Source organism: Pelophylax lessonae (assembly GCF_965119305.1).
Source record: "Pelophylax lessonae genome assembly, chromosome: 4".
NCBI lineage: Eukaryota > Metazoa > Chordata > Amphibia > Anura > Ranidae > Pelophylax > Pelophylax lessonae.
The window spans coordinates 648,108,729-648,135,485 of NC_138771.1; the positions used below are offsets into that span (position 1 = coordinate 648,108,729).

The 26,757-nt window shown below is 43.8% G+C and overlaps 1 protein-coding gene across 1 annotated transcript; it reads left to right on the forward strand.

Moving 5' to 3' along the window:
- Window positions 1–5,208: 5,208 nt before the first annotated feature.
- Window positions 5,209–6,042, forward strand: LOC309553003 (olfactory receptor 5V1-like; the record flags this gene model as incomplete). Its single annotated transcript, XM_082253906.1, has 1 exon — window positions 5,209–6,042. The coding sequence occupies one exon, from the start codon at window positions 5,209–5,211 to the stop codon at window positions 6,040–6,042; it is 834 nt and encodes a 277-aa protein (XP_082110032.1).
- Window positions 6,043–26,757: the final 20,715 nt, after the last annotated feature.

Below are 26,757 nucleotides of genomic sequence, written 5' to 3' on the forward strand. Positions count from 1 at the left end.
TACTTTTTTTTTTTCCCGTAAACACATTCCACTAGAGGAAGATCCTTTTTATCGTAATTGGCCCCCTGGGATGTGAAATAATTTGTAACTGTCTTCCAATTCCCTATGGCTCTACAATGGAACATCATAAACTATAAAATATGACGGCTGGTTTAATATTCAAACTAAATGACAGCTGACACCAGAACTCAATGGGTTTGTTTGCTTACACTCTGTGCTATGAGGTGGGAAGCTTGTACATGAAGCAGAGATAGACACAGCAAAAGACCTATCTCCATCACCAGCATGGTATGTGCTCTCTTTTTTATAAAGTTGCACCGCTTAATATGAGACAAAAATATACCCTAATTTACACACATAACAGTCATTTTAGGAAAGGCAATATTTTTAGAAGAATTTTAATACTATGTTATTTTTTTTCTGTCTGTTTTAGAACAGCATTCGATGTTATTATGTAGGCAATCACTTTTGACCATTTATATCGTACATATAAGAAACAACAGATTAGTTCCTCAAACTTGGAGACTGGAGAGTAGACAGAACAATGCAATATAGAGACATTTATCTAACTGTACACACAGAGCCTCTGGTTTATAGACCAGATATAACCTAAATATAGAGCCGTTTATCCAACTGTCTACCAAGAGCATCTGGTTTATAGACAAGACCAGATACATCCTAAATATAGAGCCATTTATCCAACTGTCCATCCAGAGCCTCGGGTTTATAGCCCAGATACATCCTAAGTATTGAGGCATTTATCCAACTGTCCATCCAGAGCGTCTGGTTTATAGACCAGATATATCCTAAATATAGAGCCATTTAACCAACTGTCCATCCAGTGCCTCTGGTTTACAGACCAGATACATCTTAAACATAGAGCCATTTATCCAACTGTCCATCCAGGGCCTCTGGTTTATAGACCAGATATATTCTAAATATAGAGCCATTTCTCCAACTGTCCACCTAGAGCCTCTTGTTTAAAAACCAGAGACATCCTAAATATGAAACCATTTATCCAACTGTCCATCCAGAGCCTCTGGTTTGTAGACCAGTTACATCCTAAATTTAGAGCCATTTATCCAACTTTACATCCAGTGCCTCTGGTTTATAGACCAGATATATTCTAAATATAGAGCCAATGTATCCAATTGTCCATCCAGAGCCTTAGTTTATAGACCAAATACATCCTAAATATAGAGCCAGTTATTCAATTGTACACAAAGAGCCTCCGGTTTATAGTCCATATACATCCTAAATATAGAGCCATTTATCCAAGTATCCATCCAGAGCCTCTGGTTTATAGACCAGATACATCCTAAATATAGAGCCATTCAGGGCTTCTTTTCTCAGAGAATAGGTGCAGGAACTCCTCCCTTCTGAGTCATCCCTTGACTTCGCCCCCTACCCACCTCCGAGCACCATTCCTTGGGTCCATCACCTACCCACCTTCCAGTACCACCCCTTTTTAGAGAATACAGAACCAAGTATCATTTTGTAGTGGCAAGTATTTTGTATGGAAGCGGAAAGCAGAGGGCCTGAGTCAGAGGTGGTGGAACTGAGTTCCATCAAGTTCCTGCTGAAAAAAAGCCCTGGAGCCATTTATCCAACTGTACATAGAGTGCCTCTGGTTTATAGCCCAGATACATCCTAAATATAGAGCCATTTATCCAACTGTCCATCCAGAGCTTCTGGTTTATAGACCAGATACAGCCTAAATATAGAGCCATTTATCCAACTGTCCATCCAGAACCTCTGGTTTATAGACCAGATATATTCTAAATATAGAGCCAATTTATCCAATTGTCCATCCAGAGCCTCTAGTTTATAGCCCAGATACTTCATAAATACAGAGCCATTTATCTACTGTAACTTTACATCCACATTTCCTGGTTCAATGTCCATAAAGGCCTAAATATATTAAGCTAAATATAGAGGCATATAGCCAACTGTCTTATAGTGATTTATAGAACATTTACCCACCTTGAATAATGTTAATTTATGTTATCTGTCATCTGCGAAAAGAGGTAGACCATGGATTTTATGGGGTAAGACTTTGAGAATAATAGACAGATAGTAAAAGTAAACAAACCAGAGTCTTCAACTCGGACTGCAGTGGAGCAAATAGCAGACAGCACATGTGGTATGCATTATGGAGAATAAAATCAACATTTATTTTAAATGACAATTTCACGGTTGTGCGACGCTGTACCCAAATAAAATTGATGTCCATTTTTTCCTACAAATAGAGCTTTCTTTTGGTGATATTTGATCACCTGTGCGGTTTTTATTTTTTGCGCTTTAAACAAAAAAATGAGCGACAATTAAAAAAAAACAAAAAAAAAAAAAAACAATGTTTTGCTTTTTGCTATAAAACATATCCAATAAAAAAAAAAATATATAAAAAATACAATTTCTTCATCATTTTAGGCCAATTTGTATTCTGCTACATGTTTTTGGCAGAAAAAAATCCTAATAAGTGTATTTTCATTGGTTTGCACAAAAGTTATCGCGTCTACGAACTATGGGATATTTTTATGGCATTTTTATTTTTTTTTTTTTTTTTACTAGTAATGGCGGTGATTTTTAGTGGGACTGCCACATTGCCGCAGACAAATCAGACCCCTAACTGACACTTTTGACACTTTTTTGGGAATCAGTTACATTATTAAAGTGATTAGCGCTAAAAATATGCACTGTTACTGTACTAATGACACTGGCAGGGAAGGGGTTAACATCAGATGCGATCAAAGGGTTAAGTGTGCTCCTAGCTGGTGCTTGCTAACTGTGTGGGGGATGGTCTTACTGGATGAAGACAGAGATCCATGTTCCTGCTTAGCAGGAACACAAGATCTACATCTTCTTCCCTGTCACAACGGTGATCTGCCTTGCTTACATAGGCAGATCGCCGTTCTTCCGATCGCAGGCAGCCGGAAGACATCGGGTCCGTCGGTCCTGCTGATGGCATCCCCTGTGTCCAACTAGTGTGTGATTGCGCCTCCGGTGGCGCACGCACGCCCTCTAGTGGCTGTTGCATGACATGACGTACAGGTACGTGATTTCGCGAAATAGAGCCGATCTACCGCAGTAAATATGCGGTATGTGGTCGGCAAGTGTTTAAAAAGGCACCTGCTCTACTTTGGTGCGACTTAGATCGATTGAGTCTAAGGTCAGATCAAAGTCGCACTGAAAGTCACATCAAAGTCGCAAGACTTTGGAGACACGCTAATGTGAATGGAGCCTCACTTTCTTCCTTTATCAACTGTAATCTACCACAGTGTAAAAAAAGTTAGTGACTTAGGATTGTCATCCTGGCAGGTTGAGAGGCTCCAGAGAACTTGTATCATTAAGAGGAAACTGACTTTTTAGTTTCCTCATCAGTTGGTAAAAACTGGCATGAGACCTGGAGCCCGGTGATTTCGTAGAGACCTCGGAGGGACGAAATCTCCAATCCTGGGTTTGCGTTTTGGGAACACCTGCCCAATTAGTGTGCAGGGATTGTAGGAGAGACCTGACTAGGGTTCTGGACTCCACCCTGGCAGACAGAGGAGGTCTCTGTCCAGATAGGAGCCTGAGTAGCAAGTGGCTGCCGAGTGTATGCACCAAGCTTTCGAGAGAGATACTGAGTAGTGTAAAGTCACGGTCTGTAGGACCAGACCAGGAGGCCTAATGTTGTTTGTTCTTTGGACAGAAGATGAATGCTAAAAACCCCTGGGATGGAAACTTGTCTGATTTCTGGAGCTGTGTTGAACTTTCTTTTTATAGGAATTGGCAAGAAAAGCCCTTAACCACTTAAGCCCCAGCCCGATTTCAAACACTTTTTGTTTACAAGTCAAAATCAGTTTCCTAGAAAACTACTTAGAACCCCCAAACATTATATATAGTTTTTTAGCAAAGACTCTGGAGAGTAAAATGTCGGTCATTGCAATATTTTTTGTCAAGCGAAAAAATTTACGAAAAATCACATTTCACTGCATTTAAAAAATACTAAACAGTAAAGTTAGCCCATTTTTTTTTGTATATTGGGAAAGATGATGTCACGCCGAGTAAATAGATACCCAACATGTTACGGTTTAAAATTGCGCACACCCGTGGAATGGCGGCAAACTACGGTCAATAGAAATCTCAATCGGCAACGCTTTAAAAATTTTTAACGGTTACCAGTTTAGAGTTAAAGTGTAGCTCTTTTTTTTTAATTATTGCTCATCCTCTGGCAATCACGGCGATACCTCACATGTGTGGTTTGAACAGCGATTTCATTCGCGGCTCGACTTCCGTATACGTTTTATTTCGTGCGTGAGCTAAAAAAAAATGTTTCCTATTTATTTTATTTTTTTTTAACTTTATTACAGGTTTTTAAAAAAAATAAAAAATCTGATCACTTTTATTGCTGTCACAAGCCATGTAAACATCCCTTGTGACACCAATATGTAGTGACAGGTACACTTTATAGAGGGATCGAGGGTCTAAAAGACCCCAGACCCCTCCACTACACTTCCCTGTATGCAAAACGCCGAAAACTTCATTTTTGCATACAGCCGTTTTTCAAATCTGCCGCCTTTTGCAGCACAGTAACCCGGAAGTGACGTCATGGACGCCGCCTCCGGGTTACGTCATCGGAGACCCGATCGAAGCCGCTTCCGGCTTAGATCGGGACTCCATCCACCCGGCGGATGTGCCGGCTGGGTGCTCGGGGCTCCCGATGGGATGGGAGGCCCGGGCAAAGTCACGGAAGGCAGCGGGAGGGGGGGTGTCCCCTCCCGCTCACACGGGTAATGATCAAGCGGCTCCCAAGCTGCATCGGTCGTTACCGATGGAAAGCCGACCATCGGCTCTAAACCATGGTACCGGGATGGTGCCTCTAGCTAGAGGCATCATCCCGGGATAACCCCACAAAATCTGTCGACGTAAATATACGTCACTTTGCGGTAAGTGGTTAAAAGAAGAATTGAGCGAGTGGCTGTGTCCTTAAATGCGCTACCATTTGAAGCTCCTTCTCACACAACCTACTTTGTCATATTTTTCTATCATCATTAATAGATGCTTGTTAATTATTTTTCATTCTGTGTTCTACATACTAATATTTATTACCTGTAATATCTTCTCCAGGCCGCATGTGGGCAAAACGAAACAAAGGTGACAGAGATTTTTCTTGTAGGGTTCGGGAATCTCCAACATACAAAAAATGTTCTTTTTGTTTTGCTCCTCATGGCTTATCTGGCCACAATAACAGGGAACATGTTAATTATAACTTTGATATCTACCAGTCCAAGACTTCATTCTCCCATGTACTTCTTTCTTAGCAACCTATCTGCCTGTGAAATATTAAATACCACCACGATTATACCTAACATGCTGTACATTTCATGGCTGAATGGAGGTTTCATGTCATTCTATGGTTGTATCATCCAATACTACCTAGGATCCGCAACAGGTAGTATAGAATGTCTTCTCTTAACTGTTATGGCATACGACAGGCATTTGGCTATTAGCAACCCTCTGAGATACTCTTCCATCATGAACATCAACACTCGCAACCATCTGGTGGCTTGGGCTTGGGTGGCTGGATTTACGGTGATGGTCACATTGGTAATTACGATCTGCCACCTACAGTTCTGTGGTTCAAATATTATTGACCATTTCTTTTGTGATCTAGCTCCACTTCTGCAGCTGTCTACTTCAGCCACATCACTGATAGAGACGCAAATTCTCTTCATAATCATATTTTTGAACATCGTCCCATTTGTCTTGATCATTGTCAGCTATATCTCCATATTTTCCACCATCCTGAAAATTTCCTCACGGTCCGGAAGACAAAAAGCTTTCTCCACGTGCAGTTCACATCTAGCTTCTGTTTGCTTGTTCTGTGGATCAATATGTGTTACTTATATGGTTCCTTCTCAGCAAAATGAGTTACATAAGTTTTTGCCTCTGTCATACACGGTTTTGACTCCTCTTCTGAATCCAATTATTTATAGTTTACGGAATCAGGAAATTATTGATTGTTTTAGATATTATTTTAAACTCACTAATAAAAGTTAAAAAGCCCCCTTAGAGTTTACACTAGCGCAATGCCTTCTTCACTTCTCTAGGATACCTAAACAACAGTATTACAAATCTGTTGCTATGCACATGATTAAAGCCCCGTACACACACGTCGAAAATTGGCAGGGAATTTTCGGCCAACGTCCGATCTGCCGATTTTCGACTTGTTAGTATGATGCTTCCGACAACCAACTCCGACTTTTCGGCGGAAAAAAATCTGGTGTGCAGACTATAAAATTTTTGTTGGCCGTCAACACAACAGCCGATTTTCATGCAGTCAGTACAGATTTCGACAGGGAAAAATCTGATGAGCAAGTCTGGGCATGCTCAGTGAAGAAAGAACACAAAGAATACAAACCAACACATGACATCACTTCTGAAGTAGAATTTTGTTGGCCGAGAAAATTTGTGTGAAGTCTAGGCACATTCCAACCAACAAAACACAACTTGGACAAAAGTCGTACGATCGGTCGGCCGATAATCGTTGTGTGTGTATGGGGCTTGACCCTGCTAGTCTTTACATCTCAGTACACTGGAAGGAAACTTGTCCTACTTCCATGCAGGAATGGCTTCAACATTTTGCTTGCATAGCAGAGATAGAGGAGCCGATCAATGCGTCACAAGACAACATTTCTAAACTCTCTCAGACCTGGGCATTATGGACCTTTTTTCAGGGTTCTATGTCGTAGCAAGTACTCCTGCAGGATGGCACCTGAACCCTGGCAGTGCACCTGAGCTGCTGTTGGGTCTCCCTTTTTTTCTTTTTTGAAGCCTACTTGCGCTACCATAGGTATAGTTGCCCTAGATCTAAGTTTGCAGGCAGAGATGGGTATGGCAGATGGCGCTACTCCCCATTCCCTCTCCCCAATGCCCTGTCCTTCCTCTTTTTTTTTTTTTAAGAGCCCACCTTTTTTCCTGTTTTTCTCTCACCCTTTCTGATCTCTCGAAACGTCCCCTTCCCACCTACTTTCTTACCTTTTTTGGTTTTGGTTCAGACGAAATGCCCCCTCACTGGAGTTTTCATGTAGGGGCGGGCCCTCCTATTCCTTTCCTGCTATGGCTCCCTCAGTGTCATGGGTATAGATTCTCAAGACTTGAGTCTGCAGGTAGAGATGGGGATGGCACTACTCCGCATCCCCTTTTCCCAATAACGTGTTTTTTTTTTTCCTCGTCCCTCTTCTTTTTTTGTTTTTTCCAACCCCCACTATTTTTTATTTTTTTACTGTTTTTCTCTCTCCGTTTTCTCTTTCCAATGCTCTGTTCTTTTTTTCCTCATTCCTCTTTTTTTTCCTAGCCCCCCCCCCTTTTTTCCCTCTTTTTTCCTGTTTTTCTCTCACTCTTTCTTATCTCTCGAAACGTCCCCTTCCCACCTACTTTCTTACCTTTTGGTTTTGGTTCAGGCAAAATGTCCCCTCACTGGAGTTTTCATGTAGGGGCGGGCCCTCCTATTCCTTTTCCTCCTATGGCTCCCTCAGTGTCGTGGGTATAGATTCTCAAGACTTGAGTCTGCAGGTAGAGATAGGGATGGCACTACTCCGCATCCCCTTTTCCCAATAACGTGTTTTTTTTTTTTTCCTCGTCCCTCTTCTTTTTTTTTTTTTTTTTTCCAACCCCCACTTTTTTTTTCTTTTTTACTGTTTTTCTCTCTCCATTTTCTCTTTCCAATGCTCTGTTCTTTTTTTCCTCATTCCTCTTTTTTTCCTAGCCCCCCCCCTTTTTTTCCTGTTTTTCTCTCACTCATTCTGAAATCTCAAATCGGCTCCTCCTCACCTAATTTCCCACCTTTGGTTTTGGTGCAGAAAAGATGCCCCCTCACTGCAGTTTTCCAAGTAGGGGCGGGCCCTCCTATCTCTGCCCTCCTATCCCTTCCCTCCTATGGCTCCCTCAGTGCCATGGGTATAGTTTCCCTAGATTTGAGTCTGCAGGTAGAGATAAGGATGGAAGATGGCACCACTCCACATCCCCTCTGTCCAATGCCCTGTTTTTTTTTCCTCCTCCTTCTTCTTTTTTTTTCTTTTTTCCTTTTTTTTCCCTCACTTTTTCTAAACTCCCAAATCGTCTCCTCACCACCTACTTTCGTACCTTTGGTTTCTGTTCAGACAAAATGCCCCCTCACTGGAGTTTTTCTGTGCAGGGGCGGGCCCTCCAATCCCTTCCCTCCCATGGCTACCTCGGTCTCGTGGGTATAGATTCCATAGATTTAAGTCTGCAGGTTGAGATGGAGATGGCAGATGGCGCTATTCCGATTCACCTCTCCCCAATGCCCTATTTTTTCTCCTCCCTCTTTTTTTTACCCCCCCCTTTTTTTTCTTTTTTACTGTTTTATATCACTCCTTCTGAACTCTCAAACCATCCTCTCCCTACCTACTTTCTCTCCTTGGGTTTTGGTTCAGACAAAATACCCCCTCAATGGATTTTTTCAGTATAGGAGCAGGCCCTCCTTTCCCTTCTCTCCTTTGGCTCCCTTGGTTTCGCAAAGGGGAGGATAGGCCTACCTTAGGTCTCAGGGGACTTTACTACTATTGTGTCTGTTTCTTTGTGTATTGTTCACTCTGATTCTTCTGTTCAAAAGTTCATCATATTATATATTGACACTTCCATGCTTAGGCCCCAGTACATGATGTAGGTCATGCACTTTTGTTTTGTATATTCTTCCCTTCAATTTTTCTTTTCTTTTTTTGGATGTGATGACGCATCATTCTGTACTTACCTTGCAAAGTATGTTCTCTACTTGAAATTTTTTTCTTTGTATTATCTTGTTTATTAAATAAAATGTTTATTAAATTAAAAGGTAACAATCCGTGTACACATTTTAATATAATTTAACAGTCATCATGGGCTTTTGATTAGCAGATCACCAAGTATTTTGTTTGTTTTTGAGTAGAGCATTTCTGAATTATGCCAAAATTATTGGAGGGCTAAAAGTACTCCTATTAAATTCGTGTAAAAATGTGAAAAAAAAGAGTATTTCAGTATTCAATGATTTCTTGCTTACATGCTTCTGCACAAAATTTACACAACTTTCACACATTTTTGACCAGATTAAGTTGAAAAAAAAAAAAAAACTGAGTTGTGCAAATCTTACGTAGGGAATTTAGTTACAAAGAGGTACAGTCACAAATAATTCTTTCAGCTAAAGTCCAAATTTCAGGTTTGTGCTATGACTCAGGAAGATTGTAGTCATTGTATGTTTATCAAAAAATGAGAAAACGACAGTTTCCTTAGCATTTCAACAGTATTTACCCCCCATCAAAATGCCCATTTAGATCAGGTTGCCCATCAGAGTGCCCTCTTACATCATGCATTCCCATCAGAGTGCACCCAAAGATCAGGTTCCCCCATCAGAGTGCCCCTTTACATAAGGTGTCTACATCACAGAGCCCCTTTACATCAGGTGTTACATAGTTAATCTGACTGAAAAAAAGGCACAAGTCCATCTAGTTCAACCAATCAAAGGAAAACAAAAATAAAATGATATAGAGTATATATATATATATATATATATATATACAGTATCTCACAAAAGTGAGTACACCCCTCACATTTTTGTAAATATTTTATTCTATCTTTTCATGTGACAACACTGAAGAAATGACACTTTGCTACAATGTAAAGTAGTGAGTGTACAGCTTGTATAACAGTGTACATTTGCTGTCCCCTCAAAATAACTCAACACACAGCCATTAATGTCTAAACCACTGGCAACAAAAGTGAGTACACCCCTAGGTGACAATGTCCAAATTGGGCCCAATTAGCCATTTTCCCTCCCCAGTGTCATGTGACTCATTAGTGTTACAAGGTCTCAGGTGTGAGCAGGGAACAGGTGTGTTAAATTTGGTGTTATCGCTCTCACTCTCTCTTACTGGTTACTGGAAGTTCAACATGGCACCTCATGGCAAAGAACTCTCTGAGGATCTGAAAAAAAAAGAATTGTTGCTCTACATAATGATGGCCTAGGCTATAAGAAGATTGCCAAGACCCTGAAACTGAGCTGCAGCACGGTGGCCAAGACCATACAGCGGTTTGACAGCACAGGTTCCACTCAGAACAGGCCTCGCCATGGTCGACCAAAGAAGGTGAGTGCACGTGCTCAGCATCATATCCAGAGGTTGTCTTTGGGAAATAGATGTGTTGAGTGCTGCCAGCATTGCTCCAGAGGTTGAAGGGGTGGGGGGTGGTCCGCCTGTCAGTGCTCAGACCATACACCGCACACTGCATCAATTTGGTCTGCATGGCTGTCGTCCCAGAAGGAAGCCTCTTCTAAAGATGATGCACAAGAAAACCCGCAAACAGTTTGCTGAAGACAAGCAGACTAAGGACATTTGCTGAAACCATGTACTGTGGTCTGACGAGACCAAGATAAATGTATTTGGTTCAAATGGTGTCGAGCCTGTGTGTTGGCACCCAGGTGGGGAGTACAAAGAGAAGTGTGTCTTGCCTACAGTCAAGCATGGCGGTGGGAGTGTCATGGTCTGGGGCTGCATGGGTGCTGCCGGCACTATAGTTCATTGCAGTAACCATGAATGCCAACATGTACTGTGACATACTGAAGCAGAGCATGTACCCTTTGCTTCAGAGACTGGGGAGCAGGGCAGTATTCCAACATGATAACGACCCCAAACAACCTCCAAGATGACCACTGCCTTGCTAAAGAAGCTGAGGGTAAAGGTGATGGACTGGCCAAGCATGTCTTCAGACCTAAACCCTATTAAACATCTGTGGGGCATCCTCAAATGGAAGGTGGAGGAGTGCAATGTCTGTAACATCCTCAAGCTCCATGATGTTGTCATGGAGGAGTGGAAGAGGACTCCAGTGGCAACCTGTGAAGCTCTGGTGAACTTCATGCCCATGAGGCTTAAGGCAGTGCTGGAAAATAATGGTGGCCACACAAAATATTGACACTTTTGGCCCAAATTGGACATTTTACCTTAGGGGTGTATTCACTTCTGTTGCCAGCGGTTTAGAGATTAATGGCTGTGTGTTGAGTTATATTGAGGGGACAGACAATTGACACCGTTATACAAGCTGTACACTCACTACTTTACATTGTAGCAAAGTCTAATTTCTTCAGTGTTGTCACATGAAAAGATATAATAAAATATTTACAAAAATGTGAGGGGTGTACTCACTTTTGTTAGATACTGTACATATATATATATATATATATATATATATATATATATATATATACACACACACACACACACAATCAAATTGATCCAGAGGAGGGCAAAAAACCCTAATAAAGCGTAATCCAGTTTGCTCCAGCAGGGGAAAAAATTCCTTCCTGATCCCCCAAGAGGCAATTGGATATTCCCTGGATCAAATTTACCTATGAATGTTGGTATCCAGTTATTTTATGTAGGAAAGAATCCAGGCCTTTATGCCCATCAGAGTGCCCCCAAAGAGCAGGTGTGCCCATCAGAGTGCTCCCAACCTCCCATAGAGCATACAAAAAGAGAGAATTGCCCAGCGGGACTTTAGATGAGGTGGACCCAATAGTCATGACACTCAATGTTGAAATATATCTGGTTTATTGTGTAGAACCAATATACAAAGTAATACAACATGAATGTTTGACATACACAAAACAGAACATAGTCAAAAAAATATTAAAATGTCTCATAACAGTATGCACATCAACACATATATCTAGGTAACTTGACGCATGTTTCGTGGGTCGCATTGCCCACTCGTCAGGAGTGTAAGTGTGCAGGCAGGTCTGGAAAGAAATTATTATTGTTATAAACATGCAGGGTTGGTGGCTATTGGGAGTATGAATACTCAAAAAATAGGACCCATGTGGGGAGACAACATACTCACAAATATAGCCGCGTCATTGTGCTTAAAACCAGTGCTTCCATACAGCGGCGGCCAAATAGTCCAACATTGGAGCTGAGGGGGCAGGATCCAGAGGCATTGCAATCGACTCAAGGAGAGTGATGAGAATGTGTTGTGAATATGTCAAACACCTGGCCAGTCTCTAAATGGAAAAGTATACATGTGGATAAGTAAGCAGTTGCTTCCTGTAGGATAGCAGCCAACAAATAATAATGGTCATATATATTGAATGCATCAGAGACCTGAGTATAGACCAGGGAATGAAAAGAAATAACCAAAGGGTGAAGACAGGTGCCCAGGTGGATAAAAGTAACCCAGGTGGATAAGGATGAAAAGATTGGTAATAAAACTGAAAAACCAATAAAAATAAATCACCATGAAGTGCATGTGTGAAGTGATGCAATAAAGACATGAGAAGGAAAAGAGAAGCGGAGGAAAGAGAGGAAAAAGAAGTGGAAAGTGAATAGAAAATGCTGGGAAACAAAGTGGCTGTGTGCTTACCATAAAGAAATGAATACTGTTGTTTGGTATCCACCCTGTGTTGAAAGATTGGACTGTCTGTGATCACTCATCCTCACCTTAAATCATGGGTGTAGGAACCGGGGGGACGGACGGGGTGGACACATCCCCCCCAGGAAATAATTCGGGGGGGACAGGTATGGTGAAATCCCCCCCAGTTTAGTGGGGTTTACGACCCAAAAAGGCGCCGATTGGCTGCCTTCTGGGGGCGTAACCTGGGCGCAGGAAAGAGCGCTTGGCCATCCCCACCTTCGTGATGTCCTGGCTGTGATTGGTCCAGTCTCCAGCCTGGACCAATCATCATCCAGGACATCCGATCGCTGACGTCGCAAGTCGCAATGGGGGCGGTGCCGGTGCGTGCGTCAGTCACTCACTGTCACTGCCGCTCACCGCCGCTCACCTTCCCGCCGGTTCCCACCGCAGAGAAGAGGAGAGGCCGCCCGCCGGTTCCCGCCGCAGAAGAGGACGAGACAGAAGCCGCTCACCTTCCCGCCGCCGCCGATAGCCGAGCCGCCGCCGCCAGGTAAGTGCATTGGGTTGAAGGGAGCACGCACGCTGGTCTCTGCATTGACTGGGGGACAATGCTGTGGCACTCTGCAATCATTGGGGTACAATGCTGACTGTGGCACTCTGCAATCATTGGGGTACAATGCTGTGGGCACTCTGCAATCATTGGGGTACAATGCTGTGGGCACTCTGCAATCATTGGGGTACAATGCTGTGGGCACTCTGCAATCATTGGTGTACAATGCTGTGGGCACTCTGCAGTGATTGGGGACAATGCTGTGGCACTCTGCAGTGATTGGGGACAATGCTGTGGCGCTCTGCAGTGATTGGGGACAATGCTGTGGTGCTCTGCAGTGATTGGGGACAATGCTGTTGCGCTCTGCATTGAAAGGGGCTCGCGCGCTGAACTCTGCATTGATGGGGGCACGGAAAAGCATATACCTGGCGAGTAAAAATGCTGCCCCCCCCAGATTTGTGTGGGTTCCTACACCCTTGCCTTAAATGTCTTGCAAAGCATCATAGGTCCCGCCCCCAACGTCATGTCTCAGGTGTTTTGATTGCAGACAATTGCCTGCCATACAGCATGTGACGCTATATGTGGACACCTGCGATTAACCCAGGCATCCATTCACCTGGGTGATGGTCTCGCCGCAGGTAACAACACATGACAATGTGGACGTACTGCATGCATCGCGGGACCATGACGCTGATGCACAGGTGGCCCCACCCGAAGGGTCAGGAGGGGACAGCAGGGGAGCAGGGCTCCCCTAATAGTGAAACGCAGCTCCCAGTTAGGCTGGAGGCAACCACCAGGGGGAGCACCTAAAGCCAAGGACTGTATCCCAGCATGTGTCAATGACAATGTTGAACAATCATCATAATTATATATAATATGATGCTAGTGTAAGAAATATCCATTTACCATGCTGGGGTATGGCATGGCAAAAATGGGGCAGTTCAGGACCAAGGGCGGGCAAGTGGGTGTCTTCCACCCGGAAATGCAAACAGGAAAAAATTAATATTGGACCTGCAATGCCATTTCATATTGGGGTACACCTCCATCCCAATTAAATGCATACAAAAAGAGAGAATTGCCCAGCGGGACTTTAGATGAGGTGGACCCAATAGTCATGACACTCAATGTTGAAATATATCTGGTTTATTGTGTAGAACCAATATACAAAGTAATACAACATGAATGTCTGACATACACAAAACAGAACATAGTCATAACCTCCCATAGAGCAGGTGTCCCCATCAGAGAGCAATTGTCGCCATCAGAGTGCGCATCCCTAAATTTAAGTTGTGAACCACCACAGTGCCCCTGTAACCAGGCAGGCAGGGAAGAGGGCAGGCCAAACTAGTGATGTCATTGGTTTCTATGGCTGCCAGTGTCCTAGCAACCAATGATGCCACTAGTGTGCACTCTTGTAAACCACCACAGTGCACATGTAACCAGGCAGGTAGGGAGTGAGAGCTTGGAGAAACGTGCTGTAGGGGGCAGGAGCTGGGGAAGAAACTTGCTGAAGCTGGCAGGGCACACAAGTGACGTCTTTGGTTGCTCGGATTCTGGCAGTCCTAGAAACCAAAGATGGTAGAGAAGTGGAGATCAAGTGCTGCAGACTGGTGGGCTGACAGTCTAGACGCAAGCGGGACTCGATCCGGGTCCGCCATTTAATGAAGGCTGTTTTACATCATTTTCTTTTTTTTTTGGATAGAGTAGGAAATGGTGGAAACCCCTGTCAGTTTATACTTTTTTGCCACTTTTTTTCTCCAAAAAAATGTCTTCACTTCCTGACTCTCAGACATAGGAAATCTCTACAAAGTGAATTGTCATCTGAGATGTCAGCTCTTATTTTGGTGATAACTTTAAAATGTTACATTATTTTCATCACTTTTTATTGAGAACAAATAAAAAGAAAGGGTGAGTCTCCTTAGTGGTGACACAGACAGCAATAAAAATCTGGAATGGGTCTCTATGTGTCCAACTTAAAAAAAAGTCAGGGGCTGACTGGCAACTTTCGGCCCAGGGGGCAAGTACAATCCAGAGACCCATGGTGCAGCAACTTGGCCCCACTCTCCCTCTTCCCACCTTTCTTCTGACCCCTATTTAAGGCTGAAGCTCTGCCGGTACTCTCTACCCACCGGTCGAATTCGGGTTCCCAACCTGGCCAGCAGGGGGCAGTTGGCGGGAGCTGGGACAGCTCGGTTAGTGCTGGCCAGGGGAGGAGAGTCTCCAGTGGGGCATGGAACTGACTTCTGCTAAGACACAGTTTACACCATCCATGCTGGGGGGGCTGCGCTTTGTCATTGTCTATATCCTGCACCCAGTAGGTCAGCAGCAGGGACTTTTTACTTCTCTTCACCAGGAATCATTTAGACATGTCTGTGGTAGAAGCAGTGCAGCCTTTTTACAGGGCATCAGAGTGGCCCAGGGGGCAATTGCCCCCCTGCCCCCTGGCCCGGTCCTCCCCCTCCACTTCTGGTGTGTCAATTCTGCTCTTTCAGCTGCCCTTTGCTTCTTTGAAAACCATCACTACATCCTCAGATTTAACCCTTTAGCTGCAAGAGCCGTTTTTGTGTTTTTTGCACACATGTTTTAAAAATCATTTTAGCCCTGAAGATGATATAAAACCTCCCAAAAATTATATATTTTCTTAACCACTTAAGCCCCGGAAGATTTTACCCCCTTCCTGACCAGGGCCTATTTTGTGATTCGGCACTGCGTGACTTTGACGGACAATTGCGCGGTCGTGCGACGCTGTACCCAAACGAATTTGATGTCCTTTTTTTTCCCACAAACAGAGCTTTCTTTTGGTGGTATTTGATCACCTGTGCGATTTCTTGATCATGCGCTATAAACAAAAAAAGAGCGTGAATTTTGCAAAAATAACAATATTTTTCACATTTTTTTATATGAAATCCCCCCCCCCCCCAAAAAAAATGTAAAAATCTAAATTTTTTAACATTTTTGCCCAATTTGTGTTATGCTACATATGTTTGGTAAAAAAAATCGCAAAAAGCGTATTTTGATTGGTTTGCGCAAAAGTTATTGCGTTTACTAACAAAGGGAAAGATTTTTGTCATTTTTGTTGTTTTTTTTAACGCGTAACGGCGGCGATCTGCGATTTTTTTTTTGCGGTACTGTGACATTGCGGCGGACAGATCGGACCCTTGACTGACATTTTTGACACTTTTGGGGTTACCGGTGACATTTCTACAGTAATCAGTGCTATACATATGCACTGTTACTGTAAAATTACACTGGCAGTGAAGGGGTTAACTTTTTTTGAGAGGGAGGGGCTATATGTGTCCCTAGGGGCATGATTCTAACTGTGATTGGCTGTGGCTTGAGATGTATGAACAGTGAGCAACGGTTCTACATAGTAGAACCGTATGATCATCATTCATACACCGGGGAGAATGACAGGCGGCTTGTTTACATTAGCCGCCTGCCTTTCTCCCTCTCCACCGACGATTGCGAGTGACCGGCGGACGATCGGGTCCGCCGGTCACGCGCGCGGGGGGTCCGTGACCACTCGGGAGCGGGAGCGCGCCTCCGGGGGCGCGTGATCGCTCCCTAGACCCTCACAGGCTAGCGACGTAGTACTACGTCGCTCTGCCTGTGAGGGGCTGACCGCCGCAGTAAATAGTCATGCGGCGGTCGGCAAGTGGTTAAAGCAGGCAGAGAATAAAATAGTGGTAGTTCAATTATGTCTCACGATATTACCGCAATGGTCTAGCAAACGCAATATTTCAGTAAAAGACACACTACAAGTATCACACCTCTTCACACTAACTTTGTACTACATTGGTCTACACCAAATGGAACCTCTGATATACAATCCACAAAGACAACTAGCTCATTGATATGCTTGCTCAATCTTCTGAATGAGCTGGTAACCCCTTGACATAGACTTTCAGGTATAGATCTTCTACCTCATACACCAGTGGAATCTACTGTTAGTTTATACCCTGAGCCATAAACTCAAGGTTTCATCTGGTAATCGGGACCAATTTTTCATGTATAGCTACCCTGCACGATACTTGCCAAGGATAAAATAGTTTTGAAATGTATTCTATGTCGTGGACAGATGTATTGGACCTAAGTTACTATTATGTATTGCTGTTTATTACTTTATAATAAAATATTGTGGAAATAAAACACACTACAGTGAATTTTAGGGCAAACAAACTCAATAAATTACCCAAACTTTTGGTAAAATATAAAAGACGAGGCTGTGACAAGTAAAAAGATACCCAACATGTCAAACCTTAAATTTGGAAGCACCTGTGAAATTGCGACAAATTCAGTACCCTAACTTTTCTATAGGTGACGCTTCAAAAAGTCCCCTATAGGTTATCAGTTTAGTGTTACGGAGGAGCCGATATTATACATGTGTATCACAATCTACATTTCCATGCTTGCGTTTAGGTTTGTATGTGTGTATACTGTAGAGGTGTGGGACCTCAACATTTTTTGGGGGGGGGATTTGATGTGCTTCAGTGTAAATTTTTTGGACCTAAAGTTTTTTTTCATCACATAGGGGACAAAAAGTGTGATGATTTTAGGTGGCTGGTTCTCTTTAATGAGATATGCAGGGTCTAAAAGACCCCTCATGTCTCCTCTGGGCTCCACTGAAACATTTCTTCCCAACTATGCTAGCTGGGGACACCGAGAGGCTGACCCGGAAGTGGCCCCATAGACGTTGTTTTCTGGGTCACAGCAAGAAGGGGAAGAGAGTGGATGTGTGATCGCTCTTCTCCTTTCCCCTCAGCCTCTAGCACCCTTCATGTCAGTCCTGGACCCGCAGATAGGTAAGGGGATCTCGAAAAACATGGCGGGGGGCGTGCATGTAGGGGTGCCAGTATCGGGGGTGCGTGTGAGCAATTGGATGGCAGTTCACCTACCCGAATGCTTTCACCTGACAGGTTGGAGTCTGCCTGTCAGTTTTACATACAATCCTTGGCGCTGCAGCCTCCGGATTGTGTGTAAAATCCCCCCGCTTTCAGGTCTTTACAGATCTGGCAGCAAAGGGTTAATTGATAGCTGAGACTGTATGCAAGAGATTTTTCTCTTGACTTTATTTAAAATACATAGTTACATAGTTACATAGTTAGTGAGGTTGAAAAAAGACATGAGTCCATCCAGTTCAACCTATGATGTGTGTGTGTTTGCTTTTAGCCGTACATTGTATACCCCTGTATGTTGTGGTCTTTAAGGTGTCCATCTAATAGTTTTTTGAAACTATCAATGCTCGCTGCTGATACGACTGCTTGTGGAAGAGAATTCCACATCCTTACCGCTCTTACAGTGAAGAACCCCTTACGCACTTTAAGGTTAAACCGCCTTTCCTCTAGTTTTAGTGAGTGGCCACGTGTCCTATTGTATCTCCTTTCTCTGAATAGTTTGTTCCTTATGCTCGGGTCGCCAGTACAGTATTTGTACATTGATATCATATCCCCCCTCAATCGTCTCTTCTCCAGAGAGAATAAGTTCAGGGCTTGTAGTCTTTCCTCATAGCTGATGTCCTCCATCCCCCTAATTATTTTTGTTGCCCTTCTCTGGACTTTCTCCAGTTCCAGCACATCCTTTCTGAGGACCGGTGCCCAGAACTGGACAGCATACTCCAGATGTGGCCGGACCAGAGTCTTGTAGAGCGGGAGAATAATCTCTTTATTTCTGGAGTGAATCCCCTTTTTTATACATCCCAGTATTCTGTTGGCTTTGCTTGCTGCGGCCTGGCATTGCATGCCACTGCCAAGCCTGTTGTCTACCAGTACCCCTAAGTCCTTTTCCATCCTAGACTCACCCAGAGGTTCCCCCCCTAGCGAGTAGCTTGCTTTCTGGTTTCTGGCCCCCAAGTGCATTACTTTACATTTTTCAACATTAAATCTCATCTGCCATGTAGTTGCCCACTCCGTTATTTTGTTCAGGTCCGCTTGCAAGGTTTCCACATCCTGCATAGAAGATATTGGCATGCCTAATTTAGTATCATCCGCAAATACTGAGATTGTACTAGATATCCCCTCCTCTAGATCATTTATGAATAAATTAAACAGGATTGGTCCCAGGACAGAACCCTGGGGGACCCCACTTTCCACACCCGCCCAATCCGAGTACTCCCCATTAATCACCACCCTCTGTACTCTCCCCTGGAGCCAGTTCTCTATCCAGGTACTCACCTTATGGTCCATACCTATCTTCCTTAGTTTGTACAGTAATCGTTTGTGGGGAACGGTGTCGAAGGCCTTTGCAAAGTCCAGATACACCACATCCACAGGCTTACCTTTATCTAGGTGGCAGCTCACTTCATCATAGAAGGTTAATAGATTGGTTTGGCACGAACGATTTTTCATGAATCTGATGCTGATTAATACTTATAATACCGTTTTCATTACTAAAGTCTTGTATGTGGTCCCTTAACATCCCCTCCAATATTTTGCAGACTACAGATGTTAGGCTGATCGGCCTATAGTTACCCGGGATATATCTCGGCCCCTTTTTAAATATTGGTACCACGTTGGCTTTTTTCCAATCAGCTGGCACCATACCCGTCTGTAAACTATCCTTAAAGATCAAGAATAATGGTCTGGCAATCACCTGGCTGAGCTCTTTAAGAACCCTCGGGTGCAAGCCATCCGGTCCCGGGGATTTATTTATGTTAAGCTTCTCTAGTTTAGCTCTAAGTCTATCTTCTGTTAGCCATGGCGGCACTTCCTGAGGTGTGTTGTTTAGTTCGGCCTTACAAGCTGGGTTAGTGTAGCCCCCCCGATTCGTTTGTGAAGACTGAAGAAAAGAAATTATTTAACACTTCCGCCTTTTCTCTGTCCTCAGTGGCCATTTTTCCTTTATCATCTTTTATGGGGCCAATGTGTTCTGGCCTCGCTTTCTTACTGTTTATATACTTAAAGAACTTCTTGGGGTTCTTTTTACTCTCCTCTGCTATATGTCTCTCGTGTTCTATTTTAGCCGCCCTGATTTCATCTTTACATTTCTTATTACACTCTTTATAATGCTTAAATGCTGCCACTGACCCCTCAGTCTTGTATTTTTTGAAGGCCTTTTCTTTAGCTCTAATATACATTTTTATGTTGGAGTTTAGCCACCCAGGGTTTAGTTTTGTTCTTTTAAATTTATTTCCCAGTGGAATGCACTGGCCAATCCCCCTGTTTAGTATGCTCTTGAAGCACTCCCATTTTTCCTCCGTGTTCTTTGTTCCCAGGGTTCTATCCCATTTGATATTTTCTAGCAGCGAGCGCAGTTTAGGGAAATTGGCTCTTTTGAAATTCAGCGTCTTAACATTACCCTTGTGTTTCCTATTATACTTGATGTATGTAATGTATACTTGAAGCCTAAAAAAATAATCACTATAGTCTAACCATGAAATAAAAAGTCATGAAGAAATTTTTAATAGCAGAAAGGCCAAAATATATCATACAGTGATATTGTCGGCTCCCTACAATATAGATAAAAAAATGATAAAAATGGCGTGGGGTCCCCCCAAAATTGATACCAGACCCCTCAGGTCTAGTATGGATTTTAAGGGTAACCGCATGACAAAAAAAAAAAAACGGCGTGGGGTTCCCCCTAAAATCCGTACCAGACCCTTATCTGAGCACACAGCCTGGCTGGCCACAATGGGGGTGGGGTCAAGCGAGGGCCCCCCTCCTGAACCATACCAGGCCACATGCCCTCAACATGGGGGGGTGGGTGCTTTGGGGCAGGGGGGGGCTCTGCCCGGCCACCCCAAAGCACCTTGCCCCCATGTTAATGGGGACAGGGGTCTCTTCCCGAAAACCGTGGGCCGTGGTTGTGGGGGTCTGCGGGGGGGAGGCTTATCGAAATCTGGAAGCCCCCTTTAACAAGGGGGTGCCCAGATCCCGCCCTACCTATGTGAATGGATATCGGGTACATCTTACCCCTACCCATTCACCAAAAAAGTGTACAAAAAAAATAAAGAAAAAAGCCAGTTTTGGAAAAGTCCTTTATTAAAAAATAAAAAAATAGTGTCCCCCCGATGATCAGTCGCCCGTCCGCCAGAAAAATAGAAAAAAAAAAAAAAGAAGCTCCTGCTTCTCTGGACACTTCCTGCGCTCTGAGCTGCTTTGATTTTGTTAAAAGGGGGCTTCCAGATTCTGATAAGCCTCCACCCGCAGACCCCCACAACCGCAGCCCACGGTTGTCGGGAAAAGACCCCTGTCCCCATCAACATGGGGGCAAGGTGCTTTGGGGTGGGGGGCAGAGCCCCCCTGCCCCAAAGCACCCACCCCCCATGTTGAGGGCATGTGGCCTGGTATGGTTTAGGAGGGGAGGCACTCGCTCGCCCCCACCCCCATCCTGGCCAGCCAGGCTGTGTGCTCAGATAAGGGTCTGGCATGGATTTTGGGGGAGCCCCACGCCATTTTTTTTTAAATTTTGGTGCGGGGTTCCCCTTAAAATCCATACCAGACCCAAGGGGCCTGGTATGGACTGAGGGGGACCCCATGACATTTTATTCAGCAACACTGACATAAACTGATATAAACTGAAGTGCATTTATACTTATATATATATATATATATATATTAAACTTTGTGGTATACACTGCACTATCTGATCTCAACAAACTGTAAAAAGCAAAAATCTCTCTCCCTATCAGCAATATATTACTAACTATAGAATTCCACTTAAAAGTCACCTGTTGGCCAAGGGAAACGAACCCACAACCTTGCAATAGCAAATCTGGTATTCCACCAGCTACACCACCATGGAGCACACTTAGGCTGAACACACTTTCCCTTCCTAACCAACTAACCTCTATCTCACCTTACACACATGAGATAAAAGTTAGGGAGAGTGTGCTCAGCTTAAGCAGGCTTAATGGTGACGTAGGTGGCAGAATACCAGGCTTGCAATGGCTGTGGGTTCAAATCCCCTGGCTAGCAGGTAATTTATTGCAATCAGAGGTCAAATTCCACAATAAGTTCCTGCGAAGAAGCCCATTTGTTCAATAAACAACCAATGATCAACATGAAGCTCATCCCTACAGGCGGTTACTGCTAGTGGGTAATGCTGGAGGATGCGGCGGCTGCAATAGAGAGCAGAGTCGCTGCTGCCTGTATGGCTCCTTTCACAGGCGGAGTGCATTTCATATCACTCCGCCTGTGACAGAGCCGGAACTATACAGGAAGCAGCAGCTCTGTCACTGACCACAGACATCCTAAGTCTCCCGCAGCAGCCGGGAGATCGCACGGCACTTGCGGGTGTCCGTTGGCCGCATTGCCTGTGGTTTCGGGCTGCATGTGGCCCACGGGCTGCGGGTTGGACATGCCTGAGTTAAGGGTATATAGAACCTCTGATTGCTCATAAACTAAAAATGTTAAAAAATAAATAAGCACACAAATGTCTCTAAAATGTATTTTATTTTTAAAAAGTCTCATGGCGAAGATCCATATTCAGTCATGATATCCAGAGAAGTCGATCCATCATCAATCATGATGAGCAATAACTTACTCTGATGATTCACTCCCATTGCGCTCTTGCTGCATAGGACATTTCCCCAGACAGTTGCCGAGTGCCCAACCCAACCCGCTTGCTGATGTCATTGACCATACAGAATATGAACATGATCATAGGTGGTCAATGACATAAACCAGGAACTTATGACGTTAACCAGGATCTTCTGGTCATTTTTTTCACAAACTTAGGCAGGCCTGGGATCAAAACTTTTTTTTTTTTTTTAATCCTACTGCTTTCGTTTTTGCTGTAGTCCTCTTTGAGGACAATGGGTTTAATTTAATAAAGGCAAATAGGCTGTTAACTTTTCAAATTAGTTTTTGCTTAGCTTAGCGAATGAGGCGAAGAGCTGCCCCACCCAACCATGTGCAAGCAAAAAGTACTGCTTTTTTCCTTGCTCATGCTAAAAGAAAATTCCCTCGAAACGTAAAGCAATGTACACTCACCGGCCACTTTATTAGGTACACCTTGCTAGTACCGGGTTGGACCCCTTTTGCCTTCAGAACCACCTTAAGACCCCGTTCACACTGGGGCGACCTGTCAGGCGACCTGGTCGCCTGACAGGTCGCCTGCCATAGAGAAGCTGTGGACCTGTTCTAATAGGAGCGACACAAGTCGCTGCGACTTAGAAAAAGGGTCCGGAGCTTCTTTGGAGCGACCTGGAGCGACCTGCATTGACTTCAATGTTATGAAGTCTGTGCCGGGCGCTTCGAGGTCGCGGTGCGAGTTGCGCGCCTCGACCTGTGAGGTCGCCCCGGGAAGTCGGATCGCCCCAGTGTGAACGGGGTCTAATTCTTCGTGTCATAGATTCAACAAGATGTTGGAAACATTCCATAAGAGATTTTGGTCAATATTGACATAATGGCATAACGCAGCTGCTGAAGATTTGTCGTCTGCACATCCATGATGCAAATTTCTTGTTCCATCACATCCCAAAAATGCTTTACTGGATTGAGATCTGGTGGTGACTGTGGAGGCCATTGGAGTGCAGTGACCTCATTGTCATGTTCAAGAAACCAGTGGTGAGATGATTGGAGCTTTGTGACATGGTGCATTATCCTGCTGAAAGGAGTCATCAGAAGTCATAAGAAATGGACATGGTCAGCAACAATACTCAGGTAGGCCGTAGCATTTAAACAATGCTCAATTAGTACTAAGGTCCCCAAAGTGTGCCAAGAAAATATCCGCCACACCATTACACCGCCACCAGCCTGAACCGTTGATACCAGGCAGGATGGATTCATGCTTTTATGTTGTTTACGCCAAATTCTGACCCTACCATCTGAATGCCGCAGCTGAAATCTAGACTCATCAGACCAGGCAACATTTTTCCAATCTTCTATTGTCCAATTTTGGTGAGCCTGTGCAAATTGTAGTCTCATCTTCCTGTTTTTAGCTGACAGGAGTGGCACCCGGTGTGGTCTTCTGCTGCTGTAGCCCATCTTCTTCAAGGTTCAATGTGTTGTTTGTTCAGAGATGGTATTCTGCATACTTTGGTTGTAACAAGTTGTTATTTGAGTTATTGTTGCCTTTCTATCATCTTGAACCAGTCTGCCCATTCTCCTCTGACCTCTGACATCAACATTTTCGTCCACACAACTGCCGCTCACTGGATATTTTCTCTTTTTCGGTCCATTCTTTGTAAACCCGTGAGATGGTTGTGCCTGAAAACCCCAGTAGATCAGCAGTTTTTGAAATACTCAAACCAGCCTGTCTGGCACCAACAACCATGCCACGTTCAAAGTTACTTAAATCCCCTTTCTTCCCCATTCTGATGCTCAGTTTGAACTTCAGCAAGTTGTCTTCACCACGTCTAGATGTCTAAATGCATTGAGTTTTTTTCTATATAATTGGCTGATTAGCAATTTGTGTCTTCAAGCGAGTGTTAATTTTGGCATCAAATCTTGATTTAATTTTAGTTATAGTCTTTTGAATAAAATGCCATTCTAGTTTTAGCCTCATTTTAGTCATCTGCAATTGTTTTAGTTGTATTTTAAAATCTCCAGTACATTTTATTTGAATTAAAATAATTTTATTTAACTCAAATATAATGGGTTTAGTTCAAGTATAATGCATTATTTAAGCATTACTATAGAATTTTCAAACTCATAAACTCTTTGTGTAAAAAAGTCTAATATCATGCCATTATTTATGGTATTCTGGATGGTCTGAAGAGGCCTGTAATGCACAGTGCTCTGGACGGTGGTCTGAGGAGGCCTGTAATGCACACAGTGCTCTGGACGGTGGTATGAGGAGGTCTGTAATGCTGCACAGTGCTCTGGACAGTGGTCTGTCTAAAGGGGGCCTGTAATGCACAGTGCTCTAGACGCTGGTCTGAGGAAGCCTGTAATGCACACAGTGCTCTGGACGGTAGTCTGAGGAGGCCTGTAATGCATGCAGTGCTCTAGACGGTGGTCTGTCTGAGGGGGCCTGTAATGCACAGTGGTCTCAGGAAGCCTGTAATGCACACAGTGCTCTGGACAGTGGTCTGAGGAAGCCTGTAATGCACACAGTGCTCTGGATGGTGGTCTGAGGAGGCCTGTAATGCACACAGTGCTCTGGACGGTGGTATGAGGAGGCCTGTAATGCACACAGTGCTCTGGATGGTGGTCTGAGGAGGCCTGTAATGCACACAGTGCTCTGGACGGTGGTATGAGGAGGCCTGTAATGCTGCACAGTGCTCTAGATGGTGGTCTGTCTAAAGGGGGCCTGTAATGCACAGTGCTCTAGACGCTGGTCTGAGGAAGCCTGTAATGCACACAGTGCTCTGGACGGTAGTCTGAGGAGGCCTGTAATGCTGCACAGTGTTCTGGGAAGTGGTCTGAGGGGAGGCCTGTAATGCACAGTGCTCTAGACGGTGGTCTGAGGAGGCCTGTAATGCATACAGTGCTCTGGACGATGGTCTGAGGAGGCTTGTAATGCTGCACAGTGCTCTGGACGGTGGTCTGTCTGAGGAGGCCTGTAATGCACAGTGCTCTAGATGGTGGTCTGAGGAGGCCTATAATGCACACAGTGCTCTGGACGGTGGTATGAGGAGGTCTGTAATGCTGCACAGTTCTCTGGACGGTGGTCTGCCTGAGGGGGCCTGTAATGCACAGTGCTCTAGATGGTGGTCTGAGGAAGCCTGTAATGCACGCAGTGCTCTGGACGGCGGTCTGAGGAGGCCTGTAATGCTGCACAGTGCTCTGGATGCTCTGCAGCTCAGTTTCAGGGTCTTGGCAAACTTCTTACAGCCTAGGCCAACAATTCTTTTTTTCAGATCCTCAGAGAGTTCTTTGCCATGAGGTGCCATGTTGAACTTCCAGTGACCAGTATGAGAGAGTGAGAGCGATAACACCACATTTAACACACCTGCTCCACATTCACACCTGAGACCTTGTAACACTAACGAGTCACATGATACCGGGGAGGGAAAATGGCTAATTGGGCCCAATTTGGACATTGTCACTTAGGGGTGTACTCACTTTTGTTGCCAGCGGTTTAGACGTTAATGGCTGTGTGTTGAATTATTTTGATGGGACAGCAAATTTACACTGTTATACAAGCTGTACACTCACTACTTTACATTGTAGCAAAGTGTCATTCCTTCAGTGTTGTCACATGAAAAGATATAATAAAATATTTACAAAAATGTGAGGGGCGTACTCACTTTTGTGAGATACTATATGTAATGAATTACTTTTATTTATTTTTTTTTGTTATTTGTTAGCTTGTTTTTCTTTTCTTCTCTATAAACACATCTGAATGATTGCAAATTCTACAAGAGGAGGATCGTTTTATTGTAATTGGCCCCCTGAGAGTTTGATATCATTTGTAGCTCTACTATAACGAGTTATCATAAACTATAAAATATGACGGCTGATCCAATGTTCACAGTCATTTACAGCTCACACTAGAATCAACTTTTATGATTATTTGTGTGCTTATATCTTTTTTTTCCCATGAGGTGGGAAGCTTGAACACGAATCACAGAAAGACAAAGCAAAAGGACCAACATCATCACCAGCATGGTATGTTCATATCTTTTACAATGCTGCTTTTACGAGGAATATAAACTCATCTGGAAGAGACAGCAAACATAGACCAAATCAAACAGCCATCCCCTAAAGTAAAATGGCTATTTAAGGTTAAATTTTTATTTAAGCACTTGACCTCCCGAAGGTTTTTCTCCCTTCATGACCAAATTATTTTTTGCTATTCATCACTGTGCTACTTTAACTAGCTATTGCACGTCATGCAGCACTGTACCCAAATGAAATTTCTATTATTTTTTTTTATTTTTTACACAGATAGAGCTTTCTTTTGGTGGTATTTGATCACCAAAGGAATTTAAAATCTTTTACTCT